The sequence below is a fragment of the Corythoichthys intestinalis genome, chromosome 11 (assembly GCF_030265065.1).
Source record: "Corythoichthys intestinalis isolate RoL2023-P3 chromosome 11, ASM3026506v1, whole genome shotgun sequence".
Lineage (NCBI taxonomy): Eukaryota > Metazoa > Chordata > Actinopteri > Syngnathiformes > Syngnathidae > Corythoichthys > Corythoichthys intestinalis.
In genome coordinates this window covers 39324138-39341098 of record NC_080405.1, presented here as the reverse complement: position 1 = coordinate 39341098, position 16961 = coordinate 39324138, and the positions used below count along the sequence as shown (strand labels likewise).

At 38.3% G+C, this 16961-nt stretch overlaps 1 protein-coding gene across 4 annotated transcripts in view; it reads right to left on the bottom strand.

Moving 5' to 3' along the window:
• Positions 1–16961, bottom strand: part of flt4 (fms related receptor tyrosine kinase 4) — a 186715-nt gene that overhangs the window by 115338 nt on the left and 54416 nt on the right. For all 4 annotated transcript variants that reach the window (XM_057850913.1, XM_057850912.1, XM_057850914.1 and 1 more), the window contains exon 2: positions 1175–1271. In XM_057850913.1, the coding sequence (XP_057706896.1) occupies positions 1175–1271 (97 nt within the window). The remainder of the gene's footprint in view (positions 1–1174; positions 1272–16961) is intronic.

Genomic DNA, 16961 nt, shown 5'->3' with positions numbered 1-16961 from the left:
TACTGAGCTAAAATTGATAGTTAGCATGATTAAGTTTTTATTTTACACCCTCATCACTCCACAATGCTATGTTATTGGAAAGCCTGTATGTAAGACACGTTAGCCACGCATCGACAGTGGTCATAATTAATTGAAACCTAGCCCTCCGCAGGGCTAACGTTACGTGAGCTAGTAGCGACAGTAACGTTAATCTTATTTATTAGCGCTTAGCGCTCTTTATTAGCGCTTAGCGCTCTACTGCTTTAAGATGGCGGCTGTTTACTAATGCTGCCCAGACGTGGCTGAGTCTGTCATTAAGCATTTAGTTCAACATACATGTGATCTCTATGAGACTTATCAGACGCTACCTGTACCAACGTAGCATCGTGCGGGCTAGTATTTAGCAACGTCGGGGTCGTTTGTGGCGGCTGTCGGCTGCAGTAAGTTTTTTTTCTTTTCCTTTTTCCACTCCGCACGTGACAGCGCGTTGTCCCACATTAAAAGTAGTCCGAGCAAAACGTGATGCTTAGAGCTGTCAAAATAAACGATTACTCGAGGTGAATAAAATTACTCGGATCAGTTTTTAAACTCGAGTTACTCGAGTTGCTCGAGTACTCGTTTCAGCTCTAAACTGTGACACTGGAGACTGGTCATCACCCTCCCCAATACTTCTCTTGTCCTTGTCAGCATGCGAAGCAAGCGTGCACCTCACACTTCTTGTAGCCACATCTCACACCCCCGGCTCAGACCGCCTTCAATCCCTAAATGTACTCCAAGTCTAGCCCTCATCCCCACCATTATGTTTTCCCCTACAATCTGACTCACCCAATCTAAGTGATTTTGGCCCTCAGTTCATTTTAATCCTTTTGAAATGTAGAAATGAATGTTTCTGTAGAAAACAGAAGTGTGTTGTCCTTGTCAACACAATTCATGCATTTGATGGACAGATTCTCATGAAGAACTGTAATACAGTATGTGACGCAAAAGCACTTGTTGTCAAAGTGCTTTCAAGGCTGGATCCTACGTATATAAAGCACGAACTATTTCAAATGAGAGTAAAAAAGAAACTAAAACTGTGACTACTCTATGATTTGAATAACTCTTGTACCTCTGGACAGACTGTTATGTAGCCTAAGTCTGTTTCAGCTGTCAAATAACAAAACAATTCTTCATAATAAGCACTGCGCATACGTACCTACAAGTGATAATAAGTGTTTGATGAAGCGAAATCACAAGGTCATCTCTCGAACTGTCAAGAATAGGTGGTGTCATAGAAAAGCCAATCACTAGACCTGTAAGAAGCAACAAGAAACCTTTGTTAGACGCTGCTGCAATTCTGCCAAATTTCAAGCACACGTCAGGAATCTGCAAGCTGACCTGGCAAGTTGTTCATTACATTTACAAGCGTTGAGGAAATTTAGGGATAATGATTTCCGGGCCTTTGTGCTTGGAAACAGCCAGACAGACAAACTGTGGGTCACTTAAGAGGTCACAAAGCACCCGTGACTTCATCTCCTTAAAACGATCCCACAGACCAGTTTGGAAAGGTTTTTATGTGATTTAATCAGTCACTTAGTCTGTAAGAACTTTGACTTTGGGATGGAAAGGTCAAAAGCTTTAGATCAGGGGTGGGTAAGCTGGTGCACAAGGGCCACAGTGGGTCCTGGTCTTTGTTCCAACCAATCCAGCCCAAACAGTTTAACCAATGAGGTTTCTGCAGAAACATGAAGTACCGGACTGCAATAGACTGATTGCACTTGTAAAACACCAGATTGATGAAGAGGTCTCCTCTTGATAGGCTGAAACAAAAACCCACATCCACTGCGGTCCCTTTGCGGAATAGTTTGCGCACATCTACTCTAGATAGTATGTGAGACAGATTTTTGATGAGTTGCCTATACCTTCTCTAAAGAGACCAGAGGTCAGGCTACCCTTGAACAATGATAAATGATACAACAGACAAGAATATAAATTTTGGGTTATCTAGCAAGACAGCAAAGATTTTTATGTCTTGTCTTCTGTAAAACATTTTGACACACCTGCAGCTGTCGTGAAGAAAACTAGTTGAGACTCATCTAACCTTGAGTATTGTCTTGCCGTTTGTACTCACAAGTGTAAAATAAAAAGAATTCTGGCACTCTTAGTCACCAGCTGCTTGTATTTGAATAATGATGGTGAAATGATAATGCAAGAACAGCAGGTCAAGGATTTAAATTCAGCACACAAATCATTCAATGACAAACATGAGTCAAAGGTAACCACATTTGAAATGATTCACAAAACGAAGAAAATTTCCGGTCTTTTATGCATAAAGAGAGTAGTCTCTGTTGAAGTTCACTGTGACATCATTCATAAAAAAAGATATATATATATATATATATATATAGTTTGTCTTTTATTTGATTGAAAACAAAGAAGCCTTCAGACTTTTCTAACTGTCATGTAGGTAGATAGAAGTCAGCAGTGCCAAATTTTAAAATCGTCCGCTATGCATGTGTGATACATCATTGGAAAGCTTAAAATCTCAATTTTCTGGGGAAAGAAACATTTTGAACAGGAGGGCATTTTTCTTTTTTAATGTTTTAGGGCTGCAGCTATCGATTATTTTAGTAGTCGATTAATCGATGAACTAGTTAGTTCGAATGTTCGAGTAATCGGATAAGGAACATGAAAATTTAAAATACCTGGGCTGAGCCTCAAACGGTGATAAACATAAATAAATGAGGACCTATGTAAAACAAAAGAACAATTGGCTAACTTACATAGCAAAAGTCCGCTAGCTTAAATGCTATAAAATGCTAACTTTTTTCCCGAATGCTCTTAAAAAATGGTTCAGACTCATATTCCCACAGAAAAAGGCTAAATGCACATATAAACTAAATTACGAATGCATTAAAAAACATTAGCCCAGACAAAAACTTAGCTTATGTTGGTCTTAACTTGGAGCAGTTGGATTCAGCCATGTGAAATGAGGCAGACCAGAGGGCAATGTATCCACTCTAATCAATAAACTAAATGTAAACACTTTCAAAATAAACCATTACAAGGCCACTTTGATTAAACGAATACTCGAAGCAACAAAATTTAATTCGAATATTTTTTTTCTAATCGAATACTCGAGTTAATCGATTAATCGTTGCAGCACTAAAATGTTTTTTAAACAGCAAAACCCTATCTGGAGGTGAGAGCACGCGAGAGCAGAATTACAGACACCATGACTAACGAGATATTATCGCGTACTTACCTCGTTTCGATCCAAAAACTGCATGTAGCATGTATCACTGAGTGTCAAGACACAGCTGTGAATGGCCACAGCTGGGTTTTTTGGGGATTTTATAGGTGAAACATGGTCATATAACAAGGGTCACAATGCAGAAATCGCAGACATCAAGTGGTGGTCGATGTCATCTTTTTCGTATATTTACCATTTTAAATAATTTTTTTTTCAAATTTTCTTTGTTTGGATCTATTATTTATCATCTAACATATTGGAGAAAATGTGACAGTAACAAAATAAATACAATTAAGCGATAGTTATGAGTTAGATATCCGTAACTTTTTTACAGACGCCATTTTTTTCATTGTGACAAAATTTGTTTAAAAGTTTAAAATATGTGAGTGAATCATTTTTTTAAAGTGTTTTTTTTTTAACGAAATATTAGACATCAATTAATGATTCTAAGCTAAAAATGACTGACGTTTTGAATTATAAATATAATTAATTACCTTCGTTTTTTGGCTGGCTTGAATCAAAAGCGTTTGCGCGACGTCTGTAAACGGGGGTTTCAAGGGTAAAACGGACAAATTAAAAATATTTCTGGGGCTTAATGCACCTTGAATCTGCTATGGCAGCATATAGACATATTGTTCTATCAAACACAACAGTTGTTTTGGCTTAAAAAACAGCAGTTTCTTTGGAAGAGGAGCGCAAGAGCAGAAACTGCTTTTTCAATCTTGTCTGTGTTTTCCGCCATATACATATATATATATATATATATATATATATACATATATATATATATATATACATATATACCAGAGGTTGCGCTAGACATTTTCGTTGTCTGTCATTTTGACTGACAGGGTCATAAAAGTCCAGTCATAATCTATTTTTACCAGTCACTTAAATTTTTAAAATGATAATGATGACATATTCAATAGTCTTTAGTTTTCATTCATTTTTAATTAATATTGTAACGCTTGCTTGGCGGCGAAAAATTAGACACGGAAGTTGTATTTTTCTCCCTCTTTTTACTCTGCTTACCGCCAACACCAACAAAACAACTCCACTCCCAAAGAAAAAGAGGCAACTATATAGACCCCAATCACCAACGTCACACAATGATCTTAATTGTGGTTGTCAGCCCAAAATATATATTAAATGCATCTTACCAGATATAAAATGACTACTACATAGTCTGTGGATCGTTTGGTGCCCAGATTTCTTGTCGAATTACAGCAGTCCATCTCGCTCTCCTCTTCGGGTCTCTCAGAATACGGTAGAACTTCAAGTCTCTCCGTCTATCTTCTCTGTTACTGCAACCAACCGCCACATACTTCTTCACCATTTTGATTATTAATGATAACGAGCAGAAAAACACGCCGTAATAGGAGGCATGTACGTAGCGGTAATGTGTAAACACGACGAGCTGACGGACAATATGGCTGCTCCAGTCAGGGGGCGGAGTTGTGACGTCATGTGATTGGGGTCTATAGACAAGTTTCCTGAGCGAAATACGGGCGCCGCCATCTTGGAAAATGTCTGCTTCGCACTTCCGGTCCGGTCGAATAGCAGTGTATTAGCAGTGTATTGACGACGATAAAACTACGAAATCAAGCCAGAGCAACCCATGGAATCTTCAAAAATTGATTCAGCACGACCTAGATGACACGTAGATGAGATTGGATGGCAGTTCGTGTCACTTCGTTGATCATTCGTGGACAAAATTATTAACAACGGTCAGCCTGTGTTAACGTGAGGAATGGATTGATACTACGGCCATTAGAGACCAAAATGTGGTGAAATTACAAGTTATATTACATTTGCCGACTGCAGAAGGGCTGACATGGATTGTTTTGTTACAAGGAAATGCTACAAGGTTATGTACATATGATGTAAACACAAATAGTATGTAATTCTTTTTTTTATTGCAGGCATTGATCGCAATAAAACATTTAGACATGATTCAATTTCTTGTTTTATTTAAAATGATTGGTGCACTCCAAAACAGGTCAATAAATCACATTTATAAAAGTATTGCAAAAATAGCATACGAGAATGTGATATCAGACCGCAGAGCTCCGGAGCCTCGTGAACAAATAGCGACATCACCGAGGCCCTCGGCGGCATTAAGATGTGCTTTTTTCCCGTCCTCGGTAATTCCAGCTCCAATAGCATATATTTAAAGATGCTACCGTTCACAAGTTCGTAGTTGGATCTCGGCGAACCACCGTCTGTCACAATTCCTGCCTCTCCCGGGAGTCGAGCTGTCATCATCATTGTGGAACGCAAACGATATATGTTCGATATATGTCCATCAACGTACAAGTCAAGTTGTCTTCTCTTTTATAACAGCATTTCCCAGCTGTAAACAAACGAATAAAAACTTGTAACACTTGGATTTATGCGGTGCATTCAAACACGATTAGCAACAGGCGGCTAGCAGCAGTAGCAGAAGCTAGTTGTTGTAAAAATGATAAAACTTCGTAATTACAATCATCATCGTAATATCAATACTATTGATATTACGATAATGATTAGTCGACATAGTCGACGTCATCGATGACGTAAATCCGTCGACGAGCATAACATCCCGTCGACGGTTAATGAAGGGTTAAAAAAATATATGCGTGGAAAGTTAGAATGTCGGATGCTCTGTTTGCAAGCGGGGAAAGCGGCACAAAGCCAAAAAAAAGCGCACCAGAGTGTCCAAAACATTGACTTATTTCAAAGAAACAAAGGAGAGTACACTCTTCTGTCCTGTCTGTTCAGTGCCAAGCTTGGCTGCACGTCGGCCGTGAATAAACAACTCAAGCGCCTCCACGCAGTTTGTAATTTTTTTCCTTCATTTTTTGTACAGCAGAGGGTGCTGTCGCCTTACTAAATAATAACGTTTCATTGACAATGGGCCATTAAGTGCTATTAGTATTGTTCTTAATGCTAATTGAAAGGTTTATTTCATGTTATGGTTTATTTTAATGTATAGAAAATTATATAAGGTTAAAAGGTCATAAATATATACAGTATATACAGTCATTGCACTCAAGGGAGAGATTGTCAATGATAAGGTAATAAGGTAAAGGCAATTCATATAGGCAATTCATTGATATATAAATAAGGTTTAAAAGGAAAAAGGTGAAAAGTTTTTGTTAATTTCTAATTGTGTTGCTTTATTTGTGTGCACCGTAGCTCTTACGGTGTGTTTACATCAAGGATGGAATAAAAGTTGTAAACCATCAGTTTAAGAGACCATCTTTTCAATCGGGATGCTACACTAGTTAATTCTATCAGCATTTGAACTCATTGTTTATTTGTGATTTATTATTGTTATTTACGTGTTTATTTGTACTTTAATAAATAATTTGAGTGTTCCAATATGTTTTTTGTGAATTGATAAGCGTCAACAAAAATTTCATTGCTAAATTAGTAAAAAAAAAAAAAAAAAAAAAAAAAAATTAATTATTAGATTAGTCGACTAATCGTAAAAATAGTCGGCTGACTAATCGGGAGAAAATTAGTCGTTTGGGACAGCCCTAATCAATAGCAAAGGCAACAAGTCGTTTCATGCGCCAGATTTTAGGTTTCGTATTTTTAGAGCACATTACCTTCCATAACAGCGGGGGCATGACTGCAGGAGCTGTCAGTTTTGTACATCTCCTTCCCTCCCACCTGTATGACGAGTACGAGCACCCATGGTTTGGAAATCGACATGGTACGAAGCATGGAGGCCTTGGCTTGGTTCTCCACCCGCCTACATCAAAATAACATTCCCGGGATTTTGTATAAAGACCTTCCAACTTCGATTCCACCGCCACTGACTTCAACGGTAAACAGGCGGAAACGGAAGGGGAAGGAAGACATAAGGAAGTTAACCGGAAGTACCTCGGAAACTTGTCTATACACAGGCGACAATCTAGTCCACCAATTGGATGACGCGCTGGCACACCGGGTGCACCAATAAGAACCTCGCGTTGATGTGTCAATCACGGTGCTGCCGCCAGACCACGGTGACGCTACAATATTCTGACAGAATAGCCAACGACGTCATGCATTAAGAGAGACAATAGCTAATTAATATGCCACCCTGTGGTCTGGGGTGTGAATTGCAACCTGTCAAAATGACGGACGGACTTCAGTTTTTTCCGTCACCGTTTTAAAAAACCGGTCAACGACGGAAAATATTCGGTTAACGCGACCCCTGATATATATATATATATATATATATATATATATATATATTTTTTTTTTTTATTATATATATATATATATATATTAGATATTAATGACTGACTAAATTAATGTTTTTAGATGTACTGTAAAGAAGAAAATTTGCTACAAACTTAAATTGTTATATTGTTTTTTTAGGGATGTAAATTTAACACGTTAAGTGTGATTAATCAATTATAAAGAATTTGACACACACACAAAAAAAAAACATTTTAACTATGATTAAAAACATTTTAATCGCATGTTGCTTTCTAATCACGGAACCTTTAAAGGGAACCTCGGCAGCCACAATTGTTCTCTTTTACTAAAATATGTTATTAGAAACACATAAAATATTTCCATTAATTAAAAAAATCTATAATATTTAGTACATGTTTTGACCTACTGAGGGTGCCGTGTTTTATGGAAGCTCTGGGTGATGACGTAGATTGTCACTGTTACTCGACGAATACTACCAGGTTACTACAATTCCTTCTACATGGCGAGACGTCCAAAACATGCGCTTATCCATAAAAAGTGGCGAGGACTTACCATTTGTGTTTTTAACACTTTTGCATGTGTTTCTCTACCATTCTTTCAAGCATTGTGTTTTCTTGTAGTAGCTTTCAAGCAGACTGTTGATCTGTTGACCATATTAGTCGTGTAGCATATTTAAACCACCCTTATTTGATATTACTATGTTTAAGTATTTTTCTAAGGCAACTTTATTATGGTCTGTCTGCATGCATCAAAACAAAACAATCTCAAAGTGCACGGTAGTACTTTGGGTGTCAAATTCGCCTCTTGTCGGATGTTTCGACAGTGTAGCACATTTTGGCAGAACACAGCTTTTTTTCCCCCTACTCTCCTCTCGTCTCATCCCGTCTTTCCTGTTCATTTTGCTTTTGCTGCTCATTTTGTGAAATATCTACAGTGCTGTCATGCACATTAATGTTCTTCTCAGGTTCAAATTAAAAGGGTTGAACAGATGACGTTTATGTCGCTAGAGTCATACTCTGGAAGCCCGGCAGCGTAACCATGTGGCATCACCGCCCTGCGACATCAACAACAATGGCGACTTACTACTTAAAGTAATTTTGCTAATTGTATGAAAAAGGAAAAGATCAAGCGGGGTTTCAATATCAAATTATTTTAACTCATAATAGTGTTTATCTTTTAAGAACTAAGTCTATCCGTGGATCCCTTTAAACAACACTGACAATGCACAATTTTCTGCTACATTGATTAAACTGATGCACACATTAGGAGTTACAGAAATAGACAAATCCAATTAAATTAGCATATTGCATCTAAAAACGTGGGTTTGTCCTTCATACTTATACTTTATGTAATGTACTAGTTTTTACACAATTCACCCACGAAACCTTGGGTCGGACAACTGGTTGAAAAAGTACCGTAATTTTTGGACTATTAGGCGCACCTGATTATAAGCCGCCACCCACCAAATTTGACAAGAAAACGGCATTTGTTCATAGATAAGCCACACTAGACTATAAGCAGCAGATGCCCTCACTGTATCATGGGATATTTACACCAAAATATGTAAACCCGGAACACTTTATTTAACAGCGGCATCATAAGATTGTCATAAAACCAATTGCACCACCATGAACCTTCATTTGGCAATCAGTGCTCCCTTGGGGGAGACAGTCAACCTCTGCTGCCACCTGCTGTCAACACTGTTGTCGTCCAACATGCCTCCTAACATGCATTGCAGTGCTACAGATGTAAATAAACAAATTTCCTGTTCTGTGCTAGTTATTTATTCATTTACTGTTCCAGTTGTTTCATTAATTGCTGGTTATGGTATTTTGGGAACACATTTGAAAGTGGCCCCATAAGACTGTCATAAGACCATCATAATTACAGCATAACGCTCCCATGAGCATTAATGAATGCTTATGACAGATGTCATTTTGTGTCATCCGGTAAATTATCTCACTTTTGAATGGATGTAAAAGATCCGAGCTGGACATAAATGGAGTTAAAGGCCTTTTGGCGGATGACACTTAATGACATCTGCCATAAGCATTCATGAATGTCCATGATAGTGGTAGAAAGAAATAAGTGAATAGATAAATAAGTCGTAGTCTTATGACGCCGCTGTCAAATATAGTGATACCTATTGACAGAAAAAAATCAACAAATAAACCGCACTGGACTATAAGACGCAGGATTAAAAATGAGGGAAAAAAGTAGCGGCTAATAGTCCGAAAAATACAGTATGTCAAAATATGTCTTATCATTGAAAGTACTAAGGGGTTTAGGCCTCTCAAATGACCATTTATAAAAGAAAGGTTAAATTTCAAATGTCAAATTCTTAAAATGGTAGTTAAACTTAATATCATTTAGGTTTTGGCAGGGTTAATATTTTTTCTCCTGTTTGTATTACCTGCAAACAAGTGCATACTAAAAATATTTTCAAAATTAAAAAAAATGTTGCTTTTTGGGGCGAATATTGCTTTTCGATTAAAATGCTATTGATCAATATTATTTAGCTACGAAGCATCAATTCCCAAAGAATGTTTCTCAATTTTGCTGATACTGTAAAAATTATGCCATCCTGCTGTTGTGCCCGACATTAACATACTAGAACCAGGAAATGGTTTGCCGACATGGACTCAATTCCCATGGTCCCCTGTAGTTTATGTTTAAAAACGTTGTTTTCGTCAACAATGATGATTACAAAAATATTTTGTCTACAAACACTTTTTTCTTGATAATGACGAGACGATAATGAGCTCAAAACGTGTTTTGAGAGACTAAAACATAGTAAGACGAATGCCAGTTTTCGTCTGACAAGATGAGAATGAGACGAAAATGCGCAATAGTTTCTGTCACAAATTCACACTGTATGACAATTTAGATGTAGTTAGCCTGCATGGTAACAATATCTGGTTGTCTCACTCATTTGACGTGCTGCAACCTCCTACCCCAACTCGGCAGTTGCTTTAGCATTTACAGTTCTGTGCTGAGTAATCATCAAACACTAAATGTAACTGGTAGCGTTAGCATAGCATTCACATTAGCCTAATGCTAACGTCAAGCATCCTCTTAAACCAGACATGTCCAAAGTCCGGCCCGTGGGCCAAATGCGGCCCGTGGTCAAATTTCATCCGGCCCACAACCTCTGTCATAAAATCAGTAACATCTGGCCCGCACACAGAGCTAATAAATTGGTCAGCAGTACTGCCACCAGCATATGAAGTAGCTTATACATTAAATGCTGCTCCTCATGTACCCACTAAAAGGCAGCAGTACTCTAAGCAACATTACCCCGTGTGACTCTTTACTCCCAATTTTCTAAAATGGCGACAATCAACAAAAAATAAAAAAGTTGACTGCGACGGCCGACGCTTCAAGAATAGGTGGAAATTGGACTACTTCTTCACTAAAATATGCAACAACTGTGTCTGTCTATTTGCACAGAGACAGTTGCTGTTTTTAAAGGGTTTAATGTGAGGTGATATTACCAAACAAGACACGCCGACATGTACGACAAGATTACAGGGAAGATACATAGCGAGAAATTGAAGCAACTTGAAGTTAGTTTAATTTTACAGCAGCAGTATTTCGCAAGAGCCTGAGAGATGAAAGAGAACGCCACAAAGGCTAGTTGCGAGATTGTTGAAATTATTAGTTTAAAAAAAAATAATAATAATAAAGAAAATGTGACACACAGAATGGCTTGCTAAAATTTGCTTAAATATATTGTTCTACGTAAAGGACGTCAGTCAAGATCGGCCCCCCACATTTTTACCACACCAAATCTGGCCCTCTTTGCAAAAAGTTTGGACACCCCTGTCTTAAACTCTCGGACAACTTTTTTTTTTTTTTTTTTTCTCCATACAGTGCGTGGCGTCCACGTGGGTATAATTCATTAAAAATAATGTACTTTTTTCCTGCTGGGTGTGTATTATCACCTAGTTGGCGTTGTCCTCATAGATGCTACAATATGCACTCGTCTCTCAATGTTCATTTGAAATAGTTGGAAACCTTTATTTAACTATTTATTTATTGACGTAAACTTTTTTAATTTTACAGACAAATAAATTTTTAGAAAACGTCGACTAAAACTAGACGAAATTAGTCTTCAATTTTCGTCAACAAAAACTAGATGAAGACAAACACATTTTGAGATGACTAAAATCTGATTAAGACTAATAGGTATTATCCTCCAAAAGACTAAGACCAAGACAAAATTTTCAAGGGCTGCCAAAAACTACACAGGTTTTACGTTGGCTTTTGACATTGTACGTAGTGCAGTTCTTCAAATAACAGTGTGGCTTTCATTCACATTTCGGAAAACAAAACATTAAAGAACCACCATAGTAAGCAAACATAAAAGCTTTCAAGTGGGAATTTGTGTCAGGCTATGTATCATTTCCAGCTTGACTCCTAGCAGGCAATTTCTGCTGCTCCTTCAGTGAGCCTAAGCTCTCCTACTGATGACCAGCAAAGCTGCCTTAACTCATTGTCTCACAGCAATTGTGAAGTTGCTACCAAAGAGAATCCCATTAGCAACTCTCTACTTCCCTCACACCAGAGATACTGAGAGTCTGGCAAGTAAAAATAAATATACAGTATAAAGAAGAAAGAAAACCTGAAGTCCTAGTTTTGATACATGCCATTACATATAGTCAGGTTTAGTGGTGTTTGTCAACATAGTGTAAATGTAGCCTTAATTGTAACTGCTAACCTGGAAAATTAAACACATAAATTTTGCTGTATGTTACCAGGGGGGAGCTATTTTTAGAAAAACCTATTTTGTTTGAGGATTTTCTGCTTTAATGCAACAAACGGCTTTGCTCATCACTTTCCCAACCATTTTCACACCACACTCTACGTAGTACCCCTAAGCCTTACAAGACTTCTTTAAAGAACTCCCAATTTGCACGGTGTAAAAAGCGTTAAACTCACAAAGTACAATGTAATTAGCACAATGTTCTAATACCAAATGGTAAAAAGTATACATGCAAGTAAAATTGGGTTTGCATCTTGATAAATATTAAAACAAATACAGATAGGAGGGAAAGCAAGTAATAAAACACAAAATTTTACACTTAACCAAAATCACTAGAGGTAAAGTCGAAAGTCACTATTACCAATCCCAAAAAGGCAATATCCTAAACTGCAAACTTACTACCACTGCAGGACAATGACCTAAAACTGGGAAGTTCAAGAAGTAACCAAAACAAAAACAAGAGAAAGGATGGGGCCTATTGATTAACACAGTAGGGCAAAAGCTGAACACAAATCACACACCTACGTACTCAAAAACAAAAACCCTGAAACAACAAAACAAAATCCTACACAACCACCGTTATAAATGATGAATTATACCCAATGTTGGAACTAACAACCTTACATTTGTTATGTTACATAACAAAACTACTTTTTGCTATAACTTCTAACGTAGCTCATTCCATTTTCTCATTTTATAACGGCTCTATAGTTATTGTACAAACGTTACCCGCGTTACATAAGTTACGTGATTTAAGTGAAAAGTAAAGATGCACCAATACCGATAACAGTATCAGCGGGGGGGCTGATCCAGCACTAAAATGGTGGTTTTGGTATCGGTGAGTACCAAAAATAGGGCGCTGAAACCAATTACCGGTCCAGTATTATAACACTTGACCGCAGCCTTCATTCTCCTGGCGCTCACTACACTTCTTTGTTGTGTGATCACACTTGATCACTTTGCATACGAAGCAGCTATCGCTGTTGACCTGCTCAAGACCAACCAGAGCGGGCCAATAGCCACTCTTAACCAATGCCGGGGCAGCTTTTTCATATGGAGGAAAAACAAAAAAACTAGCAGAGGAAAATGTCGACGGTCTGGAAATATTTCAGCATAGAAAGCTCTCCGTCGAGTACAATGGCTGCATGCAAAATTTGCGGCCTGAAAGTTTCGAGAGGTGGAGTCTAATCAGCCAGTTTCAATACCTCGAACCCAATAAAACATTTGACGACGAAACATGTGAACAAACACAAAGAGTTTGAGGCTGCAACAGCAGGACTGCTATCCAGAGAAAGGGGGCTGGACCGGAGCAACAATCCCTGGTAAGGTCACGTTGTCTACTTTACTTTTATTGTCTTTTACTGGAAGAAATGCCGCATTAATTTGAAACCTGTTTCAAAAGTAGGGTTGCCACCTTTCAGAAATAAAAATAAGGAACGCCCCCCTCGCGCCCATAGCCATGCAGGCGACGAAAAAAAAGGGACATTCCAAAACTCCTAAAATGCATAGAAATGTATCTATACTGTATATGGTGGAAAACACAGACAAGACTGAAAAAGCAGTTTCTGCTCTTGCACTCCTCTTTAAAATAAACTGCTGTTTTGTAATGGGCTATTTTCGGCATTCAGTGGCGACGAGCACTGCCAGCCCGCTATGACCCCAGTAGAACGGCGAGATGTATTTTGCTCGCCCGGTCCTATTCGCGTGCCCGCCGAGAATGCGCTTGATGACAAGCCCTGGCAGCCCGCCGTGGCCCCATTACAGCGACGGGTTGGATGACCCAGCCTGATCGGTCCTCCTCGCGTACCTGACGAGAATGCGCTTTCCTCGGCTTGGCCACGTGCAGCTCTGTGCTCCGATTTTGCCCATTTTTTTCCCACCAAGAATGGGCTATTTTTGGCGTTTATTTTGGGCGACGAGCACTGACAGCCTGCCGTTGTTTACGCTCTTTCCTCCGTCTCGGAAGCCGGGGCGGGCAGAGAAATGACAAAAGCCGGTGGCATAAAATATAGTTCGGGAGGTGCAAGAAGGGGACAGTTTTGACCATTATGCAGTAATTTTGCCATGTCGTACTGAATAAAGACATTTTTAATATTTCAGATTCCATTTAGCACAATACTGTTATTTGGCATGACCATACCATTTATTTAGCAATTGGGGAAAAATACTTCAATAAAAAAGGATATCCTGTAAAATAATTGGAGTAGAGAGATTGAAAGAATGATATTTTACTTATTTTACTTATGAATAATCCCCCTCAAAGGGCTGAAGTCTAAATCAGATGAAACCGTTCTTCTGCCGACGCCATCCTCCTGTTGGGGACGCTAGAGCCCTATAATCAGACATGTCCAAAGTCCGGCCCGGGGGCCAAATGCGGCCCTTGGTCGAATTTCATCCTGCCCCCAGCCTCTGTCATAAAATCAATAACGTCTGGCCCGAACACAGACTTAATAAATTGGTCAGCAGTACTGCTACCAGCATATGAAGTAGCTTACACACAAAATGCTGCTCCTCATTTACCCACTAAATGGCAGTAGCACCCTAAGCAACATTACCCTGTGTGACCCTTTACTCCCAATTTTCTAAAATGGCGACAATCAACAAAAAAAAAGAAAGTTGACTGCGACGTCCGATGCTTCAAGGATAGGTGGAAATTGGCCTATTTCTTCACTAAAATACGCAACAACTGTGTCTGCTTTATTTGCAAAGGGACAGTCGCTGTTTTTAAAGAGTTCAATGTGAGGCGATATTAGCAAGCAAGACACGCTGATATGTACGACAAGATTACCTGGAAGATACGCAGCGAGAAATTGAAACAACTTGAAGCTAGTTTAATTTCACAGCAGCAGTATTTCACGAGAACCAGAGAGTCGAAAGAGAACACCACAAAGGCTAATTGTGAGATTGTTGAAATTATTAATTTAAAAAAATAAAGCAAATATGACACACAGAATGGCTTGCTAAAATTTGCTTAAATATATTGTTCTACGTAAAGGATGTCAGCCAAGGTTGGCCCCCCACATTTTTACCACACCAAATCTGGCCCACTTTGCAAAAAGTTTGGACACCCCTGCCTATAATGGTAGGCGTGGCTAAACCGCAGATTAAAAGACTAATTTCTCGTCATCTGCACTTTGCCAATTTGTTGTACAGTATATAGTCGAATCGTCTCAAAATATGATTGTAATTCACATAATAATGCTATTTAAGACTTTTTTTAATCCTGTTGTACGTACTTTAAATTTGAATTATGTAAGGTAAGCACATTGGCCAACTTTTATGCTAATAGGTGTATTTAAAAATTAAACTATATACTTAAAAAAATGCCACTAATCACAAATTTATTATTGACAGCATGCGATTAAAAATTTTAATCACTGGACAGCACAATTCTTATTACAACATTTCAATACGGTAGATCATGATATAAAGTGGGGCGGTCTGTGGGATAAATCTCTCGGGCTGAAAATGAGTCCCACTCCGCCCTGACTATAACTGTTTACTTTCAAAAGCAACTTTAACAACACTGGTTCAACTTATACCAATAATTCTTGAGATAAAGTAATCATTCACATTTGAAAGATTTAATGCAAAGCTGGCGTACTCACATGATTAAGCCATGGCTTCTTTTGTTGGAATACCAGCAACGTGTTTATTAGATCTTCTGCAATTTAATGCAAAAGCTTTCACTGGTTCGCTATAAATAAATAATCGTTTTGGCCAAATGAAATGAAATTGGATCATTTCCAGTGGCACGACTGAACACCTCTCATGGCATATTGGTTGCCAAGGCACCCTGGTTATGAATAAGTGCATTATAGAAATAATTATCATATTTGCCTGTGAATATTGTCATTCATCCAGGTTAATAAAAATTCTTGAGATCGCGACTGGATGGTTCCGGATGTTTTTGAAGACATTTTGCCTCTGATCTGAAGCGGTTTGCTTTTGTGAGTTTGTAGTGTCTAGTCTTTAGTGTGCATTATGTATATTTGTTGCATGCTGTTACCAAGTTTGTGTATGAGCATCTTGTTTGAAAATCATTCTGGGTTTCTCAAAAAACTGTCACAATAATGACATGTTATGGCATCTTTATGTCCAATTGTCTACATGTGCATATGTTTTGGCAAGCCTGCTGACAAACACAGATTTCTTTGTGTTATATTTCTGAGTAAATCCCAATGTACATACACATGTGTTGACATTATTATTCCATCTCGAAGATGTGCACATAGTGATAAGCCTCGAACGTGACAATTTTCATGATGATTGCTCGCCATTCCAATCAGTTATGAAATCATCCATTGACAGACAGGATACAAATTATGAGTCTATTTTAAATGCCAAGACTGACTCACATGCTCTTGAAGGCCCAACATCAGGTCATGTTCAAGAAAAGCAAAGATACTCTTGTTCAATTAGACTTATAATAGTCACAGCAGAAGGGAAAGAAAACAAACTCACCCACTGAGTAACCTGTGACACTGGTGCGACTTTTGGTAGTGGAACAAGCAGACTTTACATAACTTAAAGTTGAAAAGAGGTCATTTTTGTGGGTATGATATAACAGCTGATGGACATTCTGGAAAATCATAACGCATATCGGGTTCAACATAAGGGACATACCACCCAAACAGGACACTCAATTACATTCTTAATATTTTATGTCTTTTGTCAACTGGAAATAAGGAGCTGTTATATTCTTGCCATGATGTAAGATTCTTGTCATATGATATCAGGCTGTCGGTTCTGTTTTGTGAAAAATGCTTGATGCCATTCATCGTGTCAGTT